This window comes from Brassica napus, chromosome A4 (genome assembly GCF_020379485.1).
Source record: "Brassica napus cultivar Da-Ae chromosome A4, Da-Ae, whole genome shotgun sequence".
NCBI lineage: Eukaryota > Viridiplantae > Streptophyta > Magnoliopsida > Brassicales > Brassicaceae > Brassica > Brassica napus.
Window position 1 is genome coordinate 621982 of NC_063437.1, and position 23522 is coordinate 645503.

The 23522-nt window shown below is 34.0% G+C and overlaps 3 protein-coding genes across 8 annotated transcripts; 1 reads left to right on the forward strand and 2 right to left on the reverse strand.

Annotated features, from left to right (window-relative positions):
• The first annotated feature begins 742 nt into the window (after positions 1-742).
• LOC106447753 (GDT1-like protein 5) lies at positions 743-4208 on the forward strand. 5 transcript variants are annotated; one of them, XR_007339227.1, is made up of 11 exons: positions 743-994; positions 2507-2597; positions 2680-2748; positions 2857-2916; positions 2979-3026; positions 3120-3380; positions 3447-3491; positions 3568-3629; positions 3736-3804; positions 3884-3977; positions 4065-4208. XR_007339227.1 is itself a non-coding variant. In XM_048778290.1 (11 exons), the coding sequence occupies exons 2-11, from the start codon at positions 2562-2564 to the stop codon at positions 4070-4072; spliced, it is 759 nt and encodes a 252-aa protein (XP_048634247.1). In that variant the 5' UTR covers positions 746-994; positions 2507-2561; the 3' UTR covers positions 4073-4208. The 5 variants fall into 5 exon arrangements, 4 of the variants coding, with proteins under 4 accessions (XP_048634248.1, XP_048634245.1, XP_048634247.1 ...); XM_048778290.1 differs by having other exon boundaries at positions 746-994; positions 3729-3804; XM_048778291.1 differs by having other exon boundaries at positions 3884-4208.
• A 3096-nt stretch (positions 4209-7304) lies between these two features.
• LOC106444993 (F-box/kelch-repeat protein At3g61590-like) lies at positions 7305-10043 on the reverse strand. Of its 2 annotated transcripts, XR_007339226.1 has the most exons (3): positions 9621-10043; positions 7523-8855; positions 7305-7492 (listed from the first exon to the last, which is right to left on the reverse strand). XR_007339226.1 is itself a non-coding variant. In XM_048778287.1 (2 exons), exon 2 carries the CDS (start codon positions 8842-8844, stop codon positions 7615-7617), a length of 1230 nt encoding a protein of 409 aa, XP_048634244.1. In that variant the 5' UTR covers positions 8845-8855; positions 9237-9579; the 3' UTR covers positions 7468-7614. The 2 variants fall into 2 exon arrangements, 1 of the variants encoding a protein (XP_048634244.1); XM_048778287.1 differs by lacking the exon at positions 9621-10043 and adding an exon at positions 9237-9579 and having other exon boundaries at positions 7468-8855.
• Positions 10044-19086: 9043 nt separating this feature from the next.
• Positions 19087-20762, reverse strand: LOC106444994 (delta(8)-fatty-acid desaturase 1-like). The gene has a single exon (XM_013886464.3). It carries the CDS (start codon positions 20629-20631, stop codon positions 19282-19284), a length of 1350 nt encoding a protein of 449 aa, XP_013741918.2. The 5' UTR covers positions 20632-20762; the 3' UTR covers positions 19087-19281.
• Positions 20763-23522: the final 2760 nt, after the last annotated feature.

Here is a 23522-nt window from a genome sequence, read left to right on the forward strand (position 1 = left end):
AATGAAAACGTCTCCAGTGCTTAGCATATCCAAATGAGCTTGAATAATGTAATAGAGGTTTTTACAGTCCATTGTTTTCAATTCCTGATTAAGTTCTTCCTACACTTTTCATCTCTCTGTTTTGAGAAAATTTCATCACTGTCTCGGGATATCTTCCAAGACGATTGCTGAGTAGATTTTAAAGATTTCATCAACGTTTGTATGATTTAAACACTAAAATATACGAGTATAAGATTTTATGTTATCCCTCATCTCTACCCGATCACTCTCCAACTGATCCGTACTATCATTAAGCATCCTGAAATATTTCTGAATTTTTTTCAAGTTGAACTCTAGCATGTCTTCCTTCTTCTTCTTCTTTCGCTGGCACATATTTCAGTGCTTCACCAATTTGAGCCTTTAGCTTGACTTTCTCCTTAGACAAAACAAAGTTCTCTTCAACCATTTTGAGCCAATGTGTATACAATGTCACGTAGTTCTTAGCATGATCTACATCATCATCACTTCCAGCGTAATCATTATTTCCTACAACATCATCATCTCCACGTGTAGATCTAACTGTGCATCTTTTTAATTGACAACCCAATCTCTACGTCTACACCTACTAACAGTAGCTGTCACAAAGATTTGGGAAAATTCGTTGACATAATCCACTCGCGAGCCCCTTTGTTTTCATATTTACAATATGAGGTATTTGACACAAATAATGTTTTTTTTCTGAACATTCCTCTTCCTTTCTGCATTCCATATGCATAAAAAATCATTAATGTGCATTTATGTTTCTCTTTTCACTCTCAGTATCAGCTTCTTCTCTCTGAATCCTCTCCATGAAATCTCTTTTTCATCCCTAGTTCTTCTGTTACGTTATTATTGTACATATTCTTTATCAAATCTCATCATTATATTCTCATTTTAATCTTTTGTAGATCTGGAAAAAGAAGAATCAGAGGGAATAAAAGAAGAAACAAAGAAAACAGAGAAAGAAACAGAAGAGGTGAGATTATATAAATGATTTGTGAATAAAAAAGCGGATAAAAGAACTAGAGACAGGAAAAAAGTTTCATGAAAATGAAAATGAGAAGAGAAGAACATGATGATTGAAAAAGAATCTGCAGTAGATTCATGAATAAGAAAAAACTAAAAGAAGATGAATAGTGCTCTTAGGACATCTCCGATCTCAATCTATTTTTTGAACTAAAATAGGTTTTATCGTAAAAATATTTCAATAGTATTTTATTTTTACTTTATAATAGGGGCAATTATCAATAATAGCACCTTTTAAAGTTTATGTCTCAAAAATAGCACTAAAAGGAGAAAGTCACAAAAATGACATTCATTAAAGGATAAAATATCCCTAATACCCTTGGTTTAAAATTAAATAAACAAACAAAAATAAATAAAAATAAATAAAAATAAATAAGATAAAAATAAAAAAAATGAAAAAAATAAATTTTTTTATAGTTTCAGATTATATGTTTTCAGATTCGAAATTTTTATAATTTTTTTTGAATTTTTTTTACGAAATTTTTTTTATTTTTTTCAAATTTCTTTTTATAATTTAAAAATACTTTTTGAAACTGTTTTTAAAATTTTTATTTTTTATTTTAGTATTTATTTTTTATAAAATTTTAAGCCCTAATTCCAAAACCCCACCCCTTAACTCTAAACTCTAAGGTTTGGATTAATTAACCCAAGGGGTATAAGTGTATATTTACCTCTTTAATGAAACCTATTTTTGTGACTTTGAGCTTTGAGTGCTACTTTGGGAACAAAAACTTGGTTTGATGCTATCCTAGTCTTTTTCTCTTATAATAGAGTAAAAAAAAAATTTACTCTCTATATAGAATATAGAGTATTTGTACTCTCTACACACAATTTCCCCCATATTTGCACTGTATACTCTATTTCCCTTCAATTTTTTTTCCCATCACTACCATTTTCCTCCAATTCAATGGTATCCCACTCTTTTCAGTATATTGAGCTAATTTGCTCTAGAATATATTACTTATATTTTTGTTCATGACTCTATTTTGCATTAGAGTATAATTCAGTTATATTATAAAGTTATTTAATTTAGAATAAAAAATAAAATAAACTATCGAAAATGGTCTTGCAGATGCATAGATTAATAACCTGTTTCACAATTGGAGACTGAAACATTAATTATTAACTGGTCTCTTAATTAGCGACTAGTTACATTGTTTGCATACTAACCGATTTCATAATCATTGAACCACACAAGTGTTCTAACTTCTAATGTATGCCACACTTTTTTTGGATAAATCATATATTTGCTGATATATACTCTATTATCCGTATTTTCATTTTGAAAATGTTATTGAACTCCACATGTTGAGATTATTGTTGTGTTTTAGTTTTAGGAATCGTAGTCTACAATTTGGGTTTAGAAGTTAGGGGTTTTGGGTTTAGTGCTAAGTCTTCAGGGTTTAGATTTTAATATCCAGGATTTAACATAGCCTTTATGGACGCAAACGTCTTTTCTCAGTAACTCTGTAGCGCACTCTCTTCCCTCTCAGTAGATCACTCCCCGCCTGGAAAAGATGGAAACTTTCGGAGCCATGAGCTCAGTTTCGCAGGTACTGTGAAAAGATTCCTTTTTTTTTCTTTAGTCTCTGGCGATCGTTGTGGGAGCTAATCTGGGTTTTGTATTTTTTGTAGGGTTTTACGAAGTCATTCTTCAAGATTGAATTCTCGGAGGTTGGTGACAAAACGTTTTGCGTTGCAGCTGTAAGTGTTGTTCATCTTTGCTTTTGTTTAAAGACACGTTTTATGTCGGAAACTAGTCTGTCTACTGTCTGAATCTCTCTCTCTTTTTTTTTTTTTAACTTAAATCAGATTCTGGCAATGCGTAATCCGAGGAGACTTGTGTTGGCTGGTTGCGTATCTGCTTCAATTGTAAGCTTTCTTGACTCATTTTGACTATTTGGAGACTCTCTCATGTCTTTGTTAATTCTTAGGTCACGACTATCCTCTCTGCTACACTTGGATGGGCTGCTCCTGATCTGGTACGTCTGTGTAATGCTTTTTGCTTTGAGCTCAGATTTTAGTTTTGATGGAAAGTTTCAATCTTTTTTTTTTTAAACCCTCGTTGCTTGCAGATCTCTCGCCAATGGACGCATCACATTACAACTTTGTTGTTTTTTGGTTTTGGGCTGTGGTTTCTTTGGTACGGTTTTAAACAAGGAGGAGGACTTCTTCTTCATCAGATTTTGATGTCATCAGAGGGTGAAATTTTGAGGGTTTATACTTTGTTGGCAGGAGGGGCGCAGAAACACCATTTCTTGTTCATTCTAAAACAAAAAAAAAAGAAGCAGAAAAGGCCTTTCTTCACACGATTCTTCTCTCCAATTTTTCTCAAGGTAAACTACAAATCCTCCCTCTCAATAGCTACTACCTTTTGAAACTAACTCTCATGTTTCTTGCAGGCGTTTTTGTTTACTTTCTTTGCTGAATTTGGTGACAAGAGTCTGGTTAGCGCACTCACTTACTTGATTGGATGCAGTCTAAATGATTCACATGCTCAACCACTTCTCCTTCTTTTTTTAGCGTACTACAATACGTTTAGCTGCAGATGAAAATCCATTTGGAGTGGTTCTTGGTGGAGTTGTGTAAGTTTCACTGTAATCCTACTGCTTCAATCATTTTTGTGTCTGCATTATTATCTGTTTAAAATCATAGTTTCTGACTACTGTGTGTCATCTACACAGCGCACAGCTATTCTGCACCACTGTTGCTTTGTTAAGAGTAAAGTTCTTGCCGCCTCAGATGTTGTCCGAGGAAAAAGTAAACATCTCGTTATCCCAGTAGAATTTTAGATAAAGAAAGAGACGTCTTGTAAATGTTGTTGTTGTTGTTGTTGCAGGTTGAACTTGCTGGTAGAATGCTTTTCCTTGGCTTTGGTATCCAATCGTTTCTTACTTCTGTTGACATCTTATTCTTTCTCCCCTCTCTTTATGGTATAAATCTTAATCCTAATATATCATCAGTCATTTTTTTTTTTAAATGATCTTCTATCTTCGTCTACTGGGTCTGTGAAAATGCAGGTTTCTAAGCAGAGCTGAAGATGACGATGAAGAACGTCATTAGTTTCTTAGATTTTTTAGTCAATTAAAACTAGATGCTTACTAGCGTCAACTACAAAACATATGTGTAATATTTTCTTAGTATATCTATCTTGTTTAAAATCTCATCAGTTTTTCATTTTCCTACCTTTTTAGTGTTTTTGACCATTAGCTTAGCTTTTTTTTGCTAGTGACTTTCAACTAATAACAGCTCATCCATCTTAATTTCTATGACCCAAGTAGTACATGATAAAACTATGTCTTAATCTATTAAAATTCAAGTATATTTGAAAATTTATCTTTACTTCATGTTTAAATATTACAGAAACTGCCACTAGCTTTATACGTCATTTAATAACATTCAAAAACCAGCTTAATTCAATTGAAACACAACCGAAAATCAAGTGTTTCCTAATCAACTATACTTCGGTTATAGTTGGTTTGCCGTATCAAACTCAATCTACGCTTGGCTACTATTATAAACTAAGTCCGTAAAACCAATAACATAAAATTAACAGAAATGAATTCATACAAGAATTCATCACAAATCAAGCATGTAATTATCTAGAATATCCTATGAAAGTGAAATGTTCACTTTATAGCAGATGATAAAGCAGTAGCAATATGTTATAGTAACAATATATAGTAGAAGCTGTATGTTTTTATAAAACTGTTTAAAAGAATGATTGGTTGAGTAGTATGAATATGTTATTTAAAAATATTTAAAAAACTAATATATAATATATAATATATTTATTTTTAATATATTATAGTAGGTATACAGATCGGATAGTTTGGGTAATTGGTTTTTTGGTAGTTTGGTTTGATTAAAATCTTGCCAAATTGAAATGTAAAAGAGTTCAATTCGATTCAGTATCCACATAGTTCGTTTTTATTTTATTTTTTACCAATTTTTTTTGTTTCGATTATATTTTGGTTAAAAATTTGGATAAAGTCGGCTAGTTCGGTTTATTTGGTTCAAAATTTTGGTTAACTCGGTTACTTCAGTTTAAACGGTTAATTCATTTCAAAATTTTGGTTAGTTCAATTTGAAATTTGGTTAAAAACTTTTTTTTTTGAAAAACCCAACTTACCGATTACCGAACCTAATCGAACTGAAAGTCAAATGTCTTTATAAACCTTCTAAATCGAACCAAACTTCTTACCAAACTAACTAAATTTTGGTTTCGGTCGGTTTGGTTTGGGGGGGTTTGGTTAAAAATCTTCGCTCTATATTATAGCTCAAATTAATTATATATCCGTAAAGAAAATATATTATATAGATGTCAATATATATATATATTTATATATATGTTATCCACATATTATATAACAAAAATATAAACTAAAAATCCGAAAATTGTATGATATAATCCAAATAATTATAATGTAATTGTTATCGTTTTAGTTTTCTTTTTATGCTTTTGATTTGTAACTGCATCATCTGTGAAAAACTTTCTCTAGTTTAAAATATTTTATGCATATTCAATTTTCTCTTTATCCTTTTACTTTCCGTTTGTTCTTAGTTTACAATTTCAATTCCAAAAAATTAGTACCATGTTTAGGCGAAAGCAGAGGATCTGTCTTGGTGTTAATGATACAAAAAAAAAAATTGTTATGGCAAAGTTGGTGAGTTTGAAGGCCTAGTATTGTTGTGAATCTTGGAGACTCAAAACATGTTTTAGTATTTTAAATATATGAATCTTACTGTCTGGCCATATACATATGTACAAGCTTAACAAATATGAAGTTTTTTGGCATGAACCAAAATATCAGAGCCAAAAGTTTGCACCCAAGACTGCACACTATTCAACTAATCTCACAGCACTTAAGAAGAGCAGACTAATACGCTTTGCTGATCCAGGAGCTGAAATAGGATCCCATGATCTCTCTCCAACAGAGACAGGTAAGTAATCACGAACAATCTCAATGTCTTTAGAGAATCTCTTCCATCAGGAGGATAACCGGCTTCATACACATCATCTGCTGTGCAGGCTTTGCCAATTGGTTGGCTTGAGGCGATGTAACTGCACAGAAACCACCAAAAACTCAACAGAAAAGAAACAAAGAAGGACACGAAATCAAATGACAAGAGATGAATGAGAGTGAGCTACTTAAAATTGTCCAAGGATCAGTATTAGGAACTCTAATAAACTCAGCTTCCTTAAGTATATAAATTATCATCCTTATAAGGTTGTTTGAGCAGATCATCCATTTGAGCTATCTAGTATGACTAAAGAGCACCACCAAAAAAAGCGAGCTATCTAGTATGAATATGATGATCAAATACGTCATATTTATCTTGTGGATGCAAGTCTTAGTCACCATGCAGCATGCTAAGGTTAAATCCTGAACCCATTGACCAATATCATCATGCTTTTTGTGATTCATTTTCTTAACCCTTTCATTTCAGGTTACTCCAAGCAGTACACTCAAGTAGAAGAAATGAGCCAAAGCTCTTTCATATATTCAGATCAATTAGTATATACTTTTATACAATATGTTCAACAGTTCAAGTTATATTACTTTCAGTAAACTTTATTAATCATCAATGTGGTTATCCTAAATCATCTCCAACAAAGCCTAATTGTTTTTCTTTTTTTTTATTCTTTTGATTTGGTGTTTTAGATCTCTACTGATTTGATGGGTCAAGAGTAATTGTCTGCGTGCCATTTACTTGTCTTACTGCAATGACACACAAAATAAAATTATTTTTGAAACATACTATAAACATTATTTAAGGAAAAAAAAACTGCAGAATCCATACTTATTTATATATCACATCAAAATTTAAGTTAAAAATTATTAAAGCTAATACAAACTGAAATAAGTGAGACCATAGAGCATGATTAATAGAGGATTTTTATGGTGGGGTTCTAAGCGGAATATTAAAACCATCTTTTAATTTTTAACTAAAAAAAACTAAAAATCGGTTCTTAAATACGAGATGAAATTTTTAGCGGAATATAAGAAACCGTCTCTTAACTTTTAACAAAAAAAAACTAAGAACCGGCTCCTAAAATCTTATTTAAGAGTCGGTTCTTAGATTTTTTAGTTAAAAGTTAAGAAACGGTTTCTTATATTCCGCTAAAACTTCATCCTGAGAACTTTCTATTAATCATGTTCTTCGAGAATTATAAAATACAACAAAATAGCTGTTGTCCAGTACTTGTAAACCTAACACTGCCAAACCTGACAAATCCCATCAAGAAAACAGGCTGAGTACAAAACAAACAGCTATCTATAATAGATAACACATTACAAACATACGGCTATCTATAGTAGATACATATATTATGGAAACAATTATTTACCCTCCAGGTCCAGGAACAGCAACCAGACAACCCCCAGTTTCAAAAACTATCAGATATTGTGGGCCACACTGTTAAAAAGGTTTATTCTATTTTTACCAGATCAAATGGGGATTCAATTGATTAAACTCAAAATATATGGTAATAATAACAACAATATTCCTGAATATATTTTCTCAATCATTTAAAAAACATAATCATCATCTTCTTCTCCTTCAGAGCTATGGAGTGATCTCAAGTCTTGGTTCAAAGCAAAACCCAGTAAAGAGCTGGAGAGGGAACTTCTTAGAGACAGGACACTTCTGAGACCATTTCCAACACTTTAACTTCATATCAAACATCAAAAGCGCAGGAGATCCATAGCTCTGTATATAAACCAAATCATCACTGCCACTACTCGCGAAAACATCATCCAACTCCCCAAACCCTTGGAAGAATCTCTGAGGCATTCTCGCCATCTCTTGCCACTCTCTCCCTCCTTTCAAACACCATATCCCAATCCCTTTGATAATCTCTGGCCTATCATGCTTCCCTATCCCTCCAACGACCACAAGCCTCTCCTTGAGATTCATCAGCCTCCCACAGGTTAAAGCACACGGCATTGGAATGAAACTCCTCATCAAGGATGATGTGGACGACGATAAGTTAGAAGCAATCAAGCCGTGGCGATGATCAGAGTTGCCTCCTGTGGTGTAAATCAAGAAGTAAAGAACATTGTTGCAGATCACACTCTCGTCTCCTCCTCTCCACCCGGTTAAGACATCGGTTACACTTGTTGTCCACGTCATTGTTTCGGAGCTGTAGAGATGAATAGAGAGATCCCATTGGAAGAAATCTCCAGCAACTTGCTTTGACTTCACTATAGAAACAGAGTAACTCTGTTTTGCTCTGTTCATGGAGGTAGACAATGCTGTATAATCAGTAGCCTTATGACCCGGTGGTTCGATAAGTCTTCTCCATTGCTTGGTGATAGGGTTTGAGACATAGATCTTGCTTCTACAGTCATTATCCATGAAACAAACCAATCCACAAGAGGAAGCAATAAACCAATTCGAAGTTTCAATGCAAGGGAGATCAAAGCTGTACCATTTCTTGATAACCGGGTCATAAGCATAACCGGATGGATCATCAGTGGTGGTGAACATGAAGTACCAAGGCCCCTGAGAAACCGAGTTGTTGTTGTTGTTGTTGGAGAAGTTCCATAAGAATCTTTGAGAAGAGACAATCTCGTTCCATCTTTTGCAGACCGTGCCAGCTCTGAAGATGCTAGCAATGGGGAGAAAGGAGAGGATTCTTTCTAGTAGATCGTTGGGGAGAAGAGAATCCATTGCAAAGGTTTGGAGTTTGGTCTCTTCATCATCATCGCTCTGCTCAGAGTATGATTCAGCTTCAGGGATGTATGTAGTCATGTAGTTGTAAGGGTAAGTGGTCCAAGACGTTTCTGCTTCCATCCTCAAAGCCACTGAAAACAACAATACAAATAATCAATAACCTTTTACACATCAAATACTGAAAACCATAACAATCAAATAAATAGCAAAATAATATTATGATGATATTAGTAAAAATTCAAAGCTTCCAAAATCATATTCTAAAATAGAAGACTTGATTAGAGCCTCAACAAAAACCACTAAAAATAACACAAATAATCAAGAAATTTATAAGAATCCATTAGCAGAAGAACATCAAATAAATAACAAAACAAATATTATAAGAATTCAAAGTTTCCAAATCATATTTTAAAATAGCAAACTTGATTAGAGCTTTAAGTAAAAAAAAAAACTTGATTAGAATCTCCTCAACAAAAGATACAACATAGATCATCCATTTCACAACAGAGAACCTCTTCAAGTCAAATTTCGTACGGTTTAACAATAAAAACAAAATCAAGACATAACACTTTGGATCAGATTTGCTTTAGGCGACATGCATAGTTTACTATTACAATACAATTTTTTTCAGACAGTAACCAAAAGTTAAAAATTAACAGGAAAGGAGAAATGTTGTGTCATCCCTTTCAACGTCAAGATTAATACAGAGATTAGATACCAATAAAAGACGTTTTGCCTTTTTTAAAATGGTTAGGCTATACGCTTACATCTGGTAACAGCAAACATCATTAGATACCAACGATTACGAACGCCAAACAGATCAATGAAGAAATTAAAAAAAAGCAGACAGCGATAGTAAAATCAAACAGAAACCCATCTCGATTCATTACACACACCTTTGGTTCAGGAAACTCGTGGTGGGTCTCAGAATTCTCGAGATTTGAACCGAGAAAAGTATCGGTTTTTACAGCTTTGAGAGAGGAAATGCCGATTCTTTGGATGTTGGTTCTGTTGAGAAGACACGAAAGATGAGATTTTTATTAAAAATAGAAGATGGAAATGAAATGGGTCTGTCGTGATTTCGGATTTTTGTCAATGAGGAAAAGTGCTCATCAAGGAGACGAGAGGGAGAGATTGAGACATAATCTGAATTAACAGACAGAAGAGACGTTTCGGGTTTGATTGTTGATACGGACAGTGACGAAGGAAGACACAAGAGAGGAGCAAGCAAGCTCAAGGAAGAGAGAAGAAGAAGAAGAAGAAGAAGAAGAAGACGTTTGCTCTTTGCTGTTTTCTTCTTTTTTATTTTATTTTTTGATGGGAAACGGGTTTATATAAAAAAAACAATGGAATACTGTATACCTGCGTATTGTTTACTACTATGTATACAATGAAAATAAGTCTATTGTTTACTACTATGTTTTTATGTGAAAAGAATAATATGGTATGTAACTGTTATTTAAAGAAAAGTATTTCATGGGAAATTACAAAACACGAAATAATTAAAAATATCTTAACATCAATAATAATGCTGTCTTACTCATCAGCCTGTATATTTCTTTTTAAATAGTTGTCTGATTTATTAATCAGCTATGTAAAGTAGGCAGAAACTTTGGGAACTATAGACAACATAATAAAATGATTTTAGCAAAATTATTAGAGAAATTTTCCAGATAGCTATTTTTTTAGTTTTTGTCATAAAAATAGTTCCTAATAAAAAAAATAATCAATTTTTTTTATTAAAGAATAAAAATACATTTTTATTCTAGGCTTAACTAATCTAGACTTAGGGTATATAATTAAAGGGTGGGTTTTTGAGGTAGAATTTTAAATTTAAAAAAAAAAAATATTAAAAATTTCAAAATAAAAAGAGATTATTTTAGTCATTTTCTTTTTAAAGTTATTTTTGTGACAAAAACTTAAAAATGACTATTTGAGAAATTTGTCAAAATTATTATTAAGCTAAATAGCTCATTGCATAGTCCTTATATTAATGCTTTTTACTATTGTGATATTGATAGTCTTTTTGTTAGTATAAAAATAAATTACCGATGCCTCCTATAGACTCTTGTGGTAGTCTAGTTATCTATTGGAAGCAGCATGTACAGTTGTCTATTTTAAGTCAATCTCCTAATGTAATTGATTGTCAAGTTCAATGCAATGAAGGAAGTTTCTATTACTCGTTTGTGTATGGGAATCCGTATCCTGCTTTTCGACACCAAGTTTGGGAGAGAATTGAAAGGATAGGGCTTACCAGAAGAAATCAGCCATGGCTTCTAGCAGGAGATTTTAATAAAATACTTAGGAATCATGAAAAGATAGGAGGACGCACTCGAGCTGAAGCTTCTTTCCAAGATTTCAGGACACTCATTAGGAACCACGATCTCACAGATCTCAATTCAATAGGAAACAGATTTTCTTGGGTTGGTCAAAGAGGTACTCATCAAGTTCAGTGTTGTTTAGACAGAACAATAGCAAATACTGCATGGCTTGAAGCTTTCCCTGCATCAGAAACTGAGTTTTTAGAGATTGGTGAATCTGATCATAGACCCTTGATAACTACTATTGCTGCAGAGAGGGAAGAACCACGTAGAATGTTTAAATTTGACATTCGTATGAAGGACAAAGATGGTTTTGCAGATACGGTTCATCGTGGCTGGAACGGTATGGGACAGACTCAGTTAATACAAATCCCATTGGCTCAGAGAATTGGACGATGCAGACAACAAATCTCCCGCTGGAAACGGAGTCATAGATGCAATGCGAGGGAAAATATCAATCTACTAAGAGGACGTCTTGATAACGCTATCACTTCAAACTCTGCTACCCTACAAGAGAGGAAAAATTTAAAAGCAGAACTCGATCAAGCCTATATGGAGGAAGAAGTTTATTGGCAACAAAAAAGCAGAGTTCAGTGGCTGCGTTCTGGGGATCGTAATACCACATATTTCCATGCTATTACCAAAGGCAAAAGATACAGAAATAATATTTCCTCACTTCAAGATATGGCGGGAGTAACTCATCGAGGACAGAGAGGAATTGGAAGAGTGGCGCAAGAATATTTCTGTAATCTTTTTACCTCCTCACCACCTGATTTGGGTCTGTATGATGCTGTTTTTGAGGGTTTCCCAATAAGGGTTACTGAGGATATAAATACTGACCTCACAAGAGAAGTCACAGAGGAAGAAATAAAGCAAGCTATGTTTGATATTGGCTCCCATCGGGCTCCTGGACCAGATGGATTCAGTGCTGTCTTCTACCATCAATACTGGGATGATCTGAAAACTGACATAGTACGTGAGGTTCATCAGTTTTTTGAGACAGGTGTTCTGGATAAACAGTTAAATCACACCAACATATGTCTGATTCCGAAGATTTATCCACCATCAGGCATGACAGACTTCCGTCCTATTGCGCTATGCAACGTTGCTTATAAGGTGATCTCCAAAGTGTTAATCAACAGACTCAAGATACATCTCCATAACCTCATCACTGAAAATCAACAAGCATTTATCCCGGGCCGAGTTATCACAGACAACATCATTATTGCGCATGAGGTTTTCCAATGTCTTAAAGCAAGAAAGAGACAGGCAACCTCATATATGGCGGTAAAGACTGATATTACCAAAGCATATGACAGGCTTGAGTGGGGATTCTTGGAAGAAACCATGAAGAGAATGGGTTTTCATGTCAAATGGATTCAATGGATAATGGCATGCGTAAACACGATGTCTTTTTCTGTATTGATTAACGGATCACCAGAAGGATATTTTGAGCCAGGTAGAGGAATCAGACAGGGGGATCCCCTCTCCCCGTATCTGTTTATTCTTTGTGCAGAGGTATTATCTCACATGATGAACAGAGCTATGGTAGATAGATCCTTACTTGGTGTCAAAATCTCTCTTCAAGCCCCGCCAGTTAATCATCTGCTGTTTGCGGATGACTCTCTCTTCTTCTCGTTGGCGAATGCACGAGCCTGTAAGAAGTTAAAGAAAATCTTGGGTGATTATGAAAGAGCATCAGGTCAAGCAGTTAATCTAATGAAGTCGTCAATTACCTTTGGACATAAGATCTCTGATGTTGTTCGTACTCAGATGAGGAATATTCTTGGCATCCATAATGAGGGTGGCATAGGCAAATATCTAGGCATGCCGGAACAATTCACAAGAAGGAAGAGTGATATGTTTACTTATATAGTAGATAAGGTAAAAGCTGTTACTCAAGGATGGAGCCAGAAATATTTATCTCCAGGGGTAAAGAGGTTCTATTGAAGTCAATTGCGCTAGCTATGCCAATCTTTTCTATGAATATTTTCCGCTTACCGAAAGAAGTATGTGATGAGATAAACAGAGTACTTGCGAGATTTTGGTGGGGTTCAGACGAAAATAAAGGAATGCATTGGTATGACTGGAAGAGAGTGAGTTTACCAAAGTCAGAAGGGGGTTTGGGATGCAGGGATCTTGAGAAATTCAATCAGGCATTACTTGGAAAACAAGTATGGAGGATATTACAAAACCCGGGCTGCTTGACGGCAAGAATCTTGAAGGCAAGGTATTTTCAAGATGGTGACATCCTTTCGGCTGTGTTGAAAAAAAAGGCTTCTTACGCATGGAAATCAATATTGTATGGAAGAGATTTAGTTAAACAAGGTATGCGGTACATCATTGGTGATGGCAGTCTTATCAACACTTGGACAGACCCTTGGATACCTGATCATACACCAAGAGCTCCACGTCCAAGGATTCCGGGATCAAGGATTGGGAAAGTAAATCAGTTATTTAGTCAGTATGGTAATGGATGGGATGAGCAAAAGGTGCGGACAGTAATAGTGGATGAAGATATACCAAAGGTACTAGCTTTAAAACTGTCTACAACGGCAAAACATGACCTATTGGGGTGGCATTATAAAGATTATGGAATATACACTGTCAAATCGGGGTATTGGCTAAGCACTCATCTACCAACAAGAGAAAGAGTGGAACCGACCTTTGGAAATCCTAGCTTGAAAAAGAAAATTTGGAACACGAAGATGCCTTCAAAGATACACCATTTTATATGGAAAGTTCTATCAAGAAGTATAGCCTCTGGAGCAAACCTAAAACGGAGACATATCATGCCAGATGCCCAATGTAGACGCTGCTGCAATGGGGATGAAACAGATAAGCACCTTCTATTTGATTGTATTTATGCTCAACAGATATGTAGAGCTTCTGGAATCCCTAATACAATATTGACTGACCCACTGGCGACTTTGGAAGAAAAGATAGAAGTATGTCTTCAATGTTGCACATCTACACAGCTCAGACATCTGACAAACTTTCCCTTCTGGTTATTATGGAGGATATAGAAGAGCCGAAATTTGCTGATATTTCAGAATAAACAGATTGATGGGAGACATGTACTATAACAAGCTAGGCGAGATGCTCAGGAATGGTCTACTCACTCAACATTAACTGTGTCTTCTGGACGACCTAACATTTCAGACCAACAAATACTGATGCGGAATCAACACTGGAAACGACCACCAGTAGGATGGCTAAAATGCAATGTAGATGCTTCTTTTGTGAATGCAGAGACTCCAAGTAAAGCTGGATGGATTATAAGAGATGAAAATGGAACTTATAAAGGTGCAGGTCAAGGTATTGGTGTATGTGTAAGATCACCAATGGAAGGCGAAATTCAAGGAATAATCATGGCGATGCAACAGTGTTGGGCAAGAGGATATACAAGAGTAATCTTCGAAAGTGATTGTAAACAAGCGATTGATCTTCTGAATGGATCGGGACTCTACTTTGTGGGTTATAATTGGATCAGAGAAGCTTGGTGGTGGAGAGACAAGTTTATGGGTGCAACCTACTCTTGGGTTCGACGTGATGCAAATAGAATTGCAGACAAATTAGCAAAGCAAAATATCCCTTACAATGCTTTATTTTGGTTTTATAACTATGTACCAAGGTCAATTGTTGTAGACCTTCACATAGATTATATTGGATCAACTTAATCAATAAAGTAGTCGTTATAAAAAATAAAAATAAATTACCGATAAAAAATTCACAATCGTTCTTTTATTAAAAACAGTATAACAGGGTTGAAGAAAATTATGTGTTTAATTTGGAATTTAACAGACGGATTAGTGGAAAGTGGCAACCACATGAGGTAACATTTGCTTCTTTAGACTTGTTTCATACATTGTCTTTACAATTTTCTTTTTTGCCAACTTCAAATATATATATAAACATAAGAATAAACTAAACAAAATTTTTATTTATGTATTATGTCCTTTAGTAATTATACTTTGCTTTTCAAACACTGAAAGGTCTTTTTCTACTTTACTTAGCTCAGACTTCTCGCAGTTTCTTATTAGTGGCCTGCCCTTTACCTAAAACACTTACTAGATCACTATACAATAACAAATTAAAAATCAAACACAAACTAATAACTATTTATAATGTACTACGTATTATTAATCAATAAATTTTGTCATGAAGCAGAAAATTAAATACATTTGAGTACAGCTTTAAAATGTTGATAGGTATAAAGCTATATTGATCTCAGCTTCATACGCTTTACCTTCTTTCTTCGGTAGAGCTAGCATATGCCCTTACCCTTTATAGCTATGTAACTACTCCAGTATTTATATTTCCATATAATAACATATATACAAATAGTTGGCTCAGATACTAAACTCTTGTTGGTGTTATGCCTTGCGTCTTTTACGATGTTTTCTTTGATTTGAATTCAACTGTTAATTGTTTACGCGATAGAATAGCAATCACTTTTCAGCACATAGTCTAGCGAATCATAATAATTCTTCTAGCCAACTGAAATTATTATATTTTTTTTTTTGTAACTTAAAATTATTATATTTGCATGTCGCTTATTATATACTCTAGAAGATATAAAACTGAAGTGTTATTTTTATAATATCGTAGTTTTAAATCACGATTCAAGGGTGGAATGCAACTGATATTGATTCAAATATGTTTATTGTGAAATTGTGAATCACGTACTTAGAAAAGAAACTATAAAAGTCGAAGGGAAATATCCAGTAGTATATACCATCTGCCTTTTTAATTTATAAATCCACTAATTAAGGCATATACATTATAGGCACTAATTTATAAATCACGTATTTAGAAAAGAAACTATAAAACTCGTGATCCATTCCATTGTCTTAATTATTTCTTTAGTTTCCTAGCGAATGTTTTAAGAATCCAAAATACTTTATGCACATGTGCCGGTGCACCTAATTTTTTCAAAGAGACGAAATTCAATGAATTTCCAAATAGCAAATTAGTAATAGGGGTTATGATTCATAAAATATCAAGGATGTGTGTATGTGTGAAATTCATAATGGCAAAAGAAAGATGTGTCTAGAGACAATTAATTAGTACTACAAATCTGATGTCTGAATGGTCTGAAGTTAACTAAAGATGATATTTCTTTTACCGTATATAGTAAAATTATTGTTTTTATTTGTGAGAAATTACAAATCTCAATACCATATAGAGAGGAACGGATCTAAAAACTTTGACCAGAGCCTAGTTTTGTGCGTGTGTATTATTACCTATGTATTATAACGTAGATCCATCCATTCCTATCAGGAGTGGGAGTTCGCTGTTCAGTTCAGATCGGGTATTTCAAGAGATATAGAACCCGTTCGGATATTTTAACACTTCGGATCGGTTTAGATATTGTAGACCAGGTTCGAATATTTAAATTTTGAAGAAAAAAATAAATAAATTATTCATTGTTTAAGTTTTTTTTATTTAAAATATACATTTAATTTAACCGATTTTCTAATTTTTAATAGATTAAACTATTAATAGGTTTGGGAAAAAACTTTATAAATAGAAAGACATTTATTTAGTTGTTGTTTTGAAATTTTGGATGCAATTTTTGTTAATGCAAGAAACAAGAGCTTGATATGTATTTTAAGCGAGAAGCAAATGATTATGCCTATAGTTATATGTATATTATCTAATTTTGAGCAATGTGCAGTATTATTATAAATATTTTGCATAAAATGAGAAAAGTAAACTAAAAATATAAGGCTAAGTATACATATGTTGGGTTATCTTCGGATATCCATTCGGGTTCAGATATTATCTGTTTGAGTTCGGATATCCAATCTCTCGTAATACGATACCAGTTTAGGTATTTTACTATTTCGGTTCGGATTTCGGTTCGTGTTTGGATACAAGTTCAAATATCGAATAAAATATCCAACGTTAATTCCTATAGCTGTAGTGGTTTTATAAATATAAGTACCCACTGTCTAAAGTCTAAAACAACAATCAATATAGCTATGTATGTGAAAGGAAGGTTGTTAAAGACTTTGAGTTTTTGCTAAATCAAGATAAAACTTTAAAACATGAGTGGTTTAGAAAAGTTGTAGAAAGTTTTTTTTTTTGTAAATTAGTCTTAGTGCCAGTGGCCACCTTTAATAATTTGGTTGTATATAACATTTGTAAAGATAGCCAAGACTAATGTAAAGGCAGTAGTTAAATTGCGTTTAACATTTAATAAATAATATAATATAACAGCATTATTATTTTCTGTTAAAAGAACAAGAAAGCGATGTGAAGATCGTGGAAATATCTAAATAAGATCAATATGCACTAATCAATTTGGTGGTTTCATATGAAGATATATTAGACTACAAAAATAAAAAATAAAGAATGTGCAAAAATATTTTTTTTTTTAAATGATCGGTAAAAATATAGATAAAATGACATGGTGGCAAATACTAATTTGTCACTTATGGTCATGGACCGGCTTCATTTTGCCAAAGTAACTTTGTGCACATTAAGTCACTTATTCTTTACACTATGGAGCAAATCCACTCACACATGCACACACATCATTTTTATTTCCCATGAATTATAAACTAGTGTTAAGATACTGTTTGCACACTTCATATGATATCTACAGCTCAAAAGTGATACTAGTGGTATGCTATTAGACCATTTGCAATTGACTCTCCTTTCGAGCCTTGAAAGTCTGAGGAGTGGATTTGGATACATGCATATGTACATGTGTGTGTACATAGTTTCTCTAACATTCACCACACGGTTAAACACGAGAGCCAACTCATTTACGCTGTCAATAAGCTAGTTAGATTTGTGAATTACCAACATATAAATAAGGTATAGTAACATTTATCAAAGCTGGGAAGTAAAAATAATGTAAAAAGAGAAATCATTGTTTAAGTGGACTAACTTATTGTTGTTTAATTTGTTTATGTTTTTATCGGCAGCAAACGGTAGTGGACCAAACTTAGAAGTCACACTTATCATGATGATGTTCTCTTCTTCTGTTCCACATTTTGTTGTTCCCTTTTTACTGTTTCCCTACCATGTTTTCAGTTTATATACATACCTATCCTCTTATCTCTCTCTTTTTTTAGAAAATGACTTGTGCCTCTTGTGAAAAATCCTCAGCAACATGAGCTAAGTAACTCATTTTTGTCAACAATCGCGTATAACCCTTCCTCGTCTGGGAGCATGAAGACAAAGAGACGTTAGATTAAATAGCTAGTTAATCTAGCATTCTACAAACAGTGAACTGGAGTAAAGGCGAAAATAAAGCTCAACTTAGTTTCAACTGACCACCAATTGGTCCTTTTGCTCCTCTAGCTTAGGCACAGTTCCTTCCTCACAAGCTCCCGAGGATCTTTAGATTTAAGGTTTTTAACCAAATTACTGATCAGATTACTAGAAAACCTTAAGCAATGCATACTGTCTTGAAAACATGAACTAATTCAGAAAACTAAAGCTTTAATCTCCTTTTTTTTTCTCATTCCAAACCTATGAAGACCAGCATTGCTGTGTTCTTGGGCTTTCTGGTCATTAGAGAGTATCCCATACAGCTCGCCCCATCATTTGAATATCAAAGATAATACATATGTACACACATGTCACATGTGAATGAATCACCATTAGAATAAACTCAAACGCGATCTGAAATCTCATTAACGCCCATTTGTAAAAGAAAAATGAATTATATTTCTACTAACCACCGATTGTTCCTTTTGCGCCGCCAGCTTGGACACAGCTCCTTTCTCACTTGTTCAGTGACACAGCTCCCACGACCAACATTCGCTGTGTCAAAGTTGTGAACCATCATTTGAATATCAAAGATAATATACACTTGTTTGCTTATCTAAAAAGTATGACAAAAGCAAAATACCCCACATCCTTGCAACTTTTGGATGACACAATAATTACATAACAGTTGAACTTTAAACCTTATAATAATAACACCAGTGACATCAAATAACACCTACACGTAATGATGTAACACAACAACATTGAAAAAACAACAGAACCACAAAATCACAGGTATCAAAAAAGAGCCATGTGAACAAACAAATAATAATAATATATCATAAGAAAAGTTATGTAAATAAATTAAATCTCGATTCAACTCAATCTAGCAACTCTTCCATAGTAAACAACACGAATTGTTAAAAGATACAAAAGAAAATATAAATAAAAACACATGATGATAATGACCAAACGAAAAGAAGAGCTTTTTGTTTGATTTAAAGTCAACTTAGCCATGAGTATTCAAAGCTTCCCAAACCAAGTTCTTAACCACAGGATTAGCAGCATCTCTAGCTTGATAAGCAGCTTTCTTCAAAGTCCTAATGGTCCACACATTAGCCTCCCACCAGGAAAGACTCCTATACTGAAGATTATGCTTCTTGCAAAGCTCTTGAACCACAGGAGACACTTTCCTGAGATGGCAACGTGGCAGCCTAGGGAACAAATGATGCTCGAGCTGAAACTGTAACCCACCAAAGAACCAATCCATGTAGGAAGTACACGAGATATCCAGCGTCCCGGCCGTTTGCTTCTCGAACCAGTCGTTGCCCGTAGGTGGACCCATGTAGACATCAGCCGCAAAATGGTTAAGCGTGAATTGAATATGCTGAAGCGCCGTGACCGTGAAGCTCGTCAAGACAAAGAAGAATCTCTCAGGCCAAGATGGGAGACAAGAGACCAAGAGCGGGAACCACGTCCAGAACACCAAGATCCCAGCTAAGTTGAGAGCACGGTCGGGGAACTCACGCTTCGAGAAGAGGAGAAGGAACGTTTGGATAAAAAGGTTGATCCTCCCGAAACACATCACCGGGTAATAAGTAAAATGCTGGTAGCTTACTAAAAACCTCGCGAGCGGATCAAACGTGAGCTTCCGATCATAGAAACGTGACGTCATGGAGTTAAAGAACTTGGAGGACACGGCGAAGACAGGGATGTGCTGCACGTCGGGATCGTAGTCGAGGCTGTTGCAAGAGAGGTGATGAGCGTTGTGGGTCCACTTCCACCACGCGATGGAGATCCCGGTGATGCAGTTGCCGGAGAGAAGCTGAGCGAACTTGTTGTACGACTTGTTCTTCATGATGACGTAATGCCCCGAGTCATGGCCAATGTACGCGCTCTGCATCCAGAGGAGGCCGAGTATCGCGGCGGCGATCTGGTGCGCGACGACGGAGGTGCACGCCAAGACGCCGTAGAGGACGGCGGCGAACAGGGCGGCGACGAAGGCTAGGGTGTAGAGCGTGACGTGTCCTTTCTTCTCGAAGAGGCCGAGTTTTCGAAACTCGGCGGCTAGGCGGCGGTAATCGCGGGAGATCTCGGAGACTTGGGAGTCTCCGATGTGGTAGCCGGTGAAGAGGCTGTTGAGGTGGTGCCACGCGGTTCCGGGGTGGAACGCGATGAAGGCGTCGGTGACGTCTTGGCCGGCGAGGTTGACGATCAACGCTTCGCCGCCGGGATGGGATTTGATCCAATCGGAGACGTCGTAGACTTTGCCTTGGATCGCGATCCAGAGGTCTCCGGGTGTGTTGTGTTTGCTCAGATCTTCTTTCGTAATGTACTTTTTCTCTGTCTGGTCCGCCATTGATGAGATCGGAGATCAGACAGATAGAGAGGGAGAGATTGAGATGAATCCCTCCGGTGAATCGGAATTTGAATCGAATCCTTCTCTCTCTCTATCTCTCTGCTTGTCTTTTTATCCTCTGTTATATATTTATGGTTATTATTGTTTTCTATAGCTATTGAAAGCGAATATCTCGGGACCGGAAGTACGTGGCTAAGCGTGAAAGACAGAACACGTGTTCTAGATATTTTGTCTGAATGTCATTGTCTGTTATTACCATTGGTTGCTGTCCGTTCAATTTTTTTTTATCATTTGTCTTTTTTTTTTGTCAAACATTTTTTTTTTCATTTGTCTATATGTTGTTCCTATAACAGATTGTCAACCTAAAAAAAGGTGTACTAGTATCACCAAAGGACAAATCTATGTGCTTTTAGCATATTTGTTGACATGATACGCTAAATTTGCGAGAGAAAATAAAATTTAATATCATTTTTGGCAACAAATCAAGTATTTAATTTTGGCAACAATATATTCATGACCAGCATTTTTTTTCATTTATGTTTTTTTTGGTAAAATTTTTTTTTTTTTCATTTATGTTGCACCGTCCGTGTTCTCTAAATGCTATCCAAAACTCGGTCTGGAAAGACACAGCTTTTGTTCTCTTCGAGATTTCTTTTTCCTGTTTTATTGTTAAATCGTAAAGTTGCCTTTTCCTCATTAAGATAATGAGATCTCAAATACATTGTATTTTTTTTTTGGGATCAAATCTCAAATACATTGTATATTTGTCTCTTTTTCTCAGAAAACATTTATTTGTCTTTGTTTTCAAGTGTGATTCTCTACCAGATGAAGGTAAAAAAAGTCAAATAATAGTAAAATATGTCGACAAAAACAGTCTTTTAAAAACAGGACCAGACCGGCTTTTCTAACCAGTCTGGATTGTAATAGAAATCGAATTTGAGTTAAACCGGCAAACTCGGTAAAATCGGTGATCCGGTTCAATAATTAAAATTCTGTTTTTCAAATTCAAATTAAAAAAAAAATAAAAAATTACAAATTTAAAAACATTTCGTTAAAATCATATTTCTAAATAAATTAGTTTTCATTATATTTTTATACTATCTTTAAGTTTTCATTTTATGTATCAGTTTTAGTTAGATTCTAGTAATGATATAAAATTTTATAAAAATAATTTTATAATTATACATATATATATTTAATTAATCTATCCTATTTAAGCAAAATCATTCCCATGGATCTAACTTTTTGTAAGTTTTTAAATTAAATGCACTCTTCAACTATATAGTTAAATTCACCCGAAATCATTAATATATCTTTTCCTTATAAAACATTAAAAATTTATTATGGATAATTATGAAAAACAACACTATGTTTTCAAACAACACAATAATTAATCTTGTGTTCAAACAATACAAAACATCAATTTTTATCTTTTTAATAACTTTTTATTAATCTTCTTTTGAGTTATTTAGTAAATCAAACAATTTATCAAAACTCTCAAATAATTTATGAAAATTTGAAAATACTATAACTATGTTTTACAAAATAATATATTTAATATGATATCAATTAAATTAATGAATTATTTTATTTATATTTTAATAAATAAAAATTGCATTCATCAAAACCTTTCATACTGATACTGAATTAAATATTGTATATATATATATATATATAAATATTAGAGAAAATTAATTACATAAAACATCTATAGTTAAAAATTTATCAAAAATCCGTCCGTACCATACAATTAATCAAATAAATTGCAGAGATTTTTTTTTTTTTTTACCAGTGAAATTGCAGAGATTTTATTAAAAGATCATAACGAAACGAGTTTAAATAATTGAAAAACAAAATTAAGTAATATGTTATATAATTTATATTTAATGTAAATACATAATAGTATAATTATATAGTTTTCAAATACACTAAAATAAAAATGTTAAAATATTATTGATTTTAAACTACGTTATGTTTAAATGTTATTTCTACGCTTTTAAAGCGCGAGTCATTGTCTAGTTTAAAATTAAATTAAAATTTTAAATCCGGTTGAACTGGTTGGACCGGTCTGACTATTGATCCAATTACAATACCGATGCCTGGTTCGATTTTCAAAACATTGGTGGTAAGTGTTAAACCAAAAATAACAAACAGTGGTAAGGTGATTATTCTCTTTAACATATAGAATGTTCTAATGTCACTTTTTAAAAAATAAAATTCATAAATATATGTTGTTCAAGAAAAAAATTCATAAATATATATTATTCGAGGCTATTACGTTTTTAAAATGGTACAAACTACTTTAAATACGCCATGTATCATACAGAAATGGTATTTTGGATATCAACTTTTTAAAAGGAAAATAGTTTTTATTGGGTTTGTGTTTCAACTTCCAAGTCAAATGATTAGACTACGATTCATAGCCCTTTAGTAACAACTGCTATTGAGAGATCTGTTTTAAAACCCAGCGACGAGACAGAAATGCCCCAAGACACAGAGCAAAACGTCAAGGGGAAAGACAGAAAGAGAGGTTACTTCATTATGAATTCTCTAACCCAACTTTGCTTTCAGGGAAGCAAGAGGGACCTTAGAAAGAACCTTATCATCAAAAACCACGTAATGTTTCTTCAGCTCCTTCATCCTCTTCTCTGCCACGGGATCTACCTTATCCTCATGTTTCTCATACATCATCGGTACCGTGTGCAACAACACAAAACCTGTTTTGTTTTGCCACACGCACACACTTACTTTAGATTCAACAAGACCATTATGCAACTTCAAAACTTTTTATTAGGTACTAATACTTACAGATGTATACAACGGTCAAGAAGTTGAACCAGTTTTCCCACAACCGAGATTATCCACAGCCCAACAACCACCTGAGAATAAAA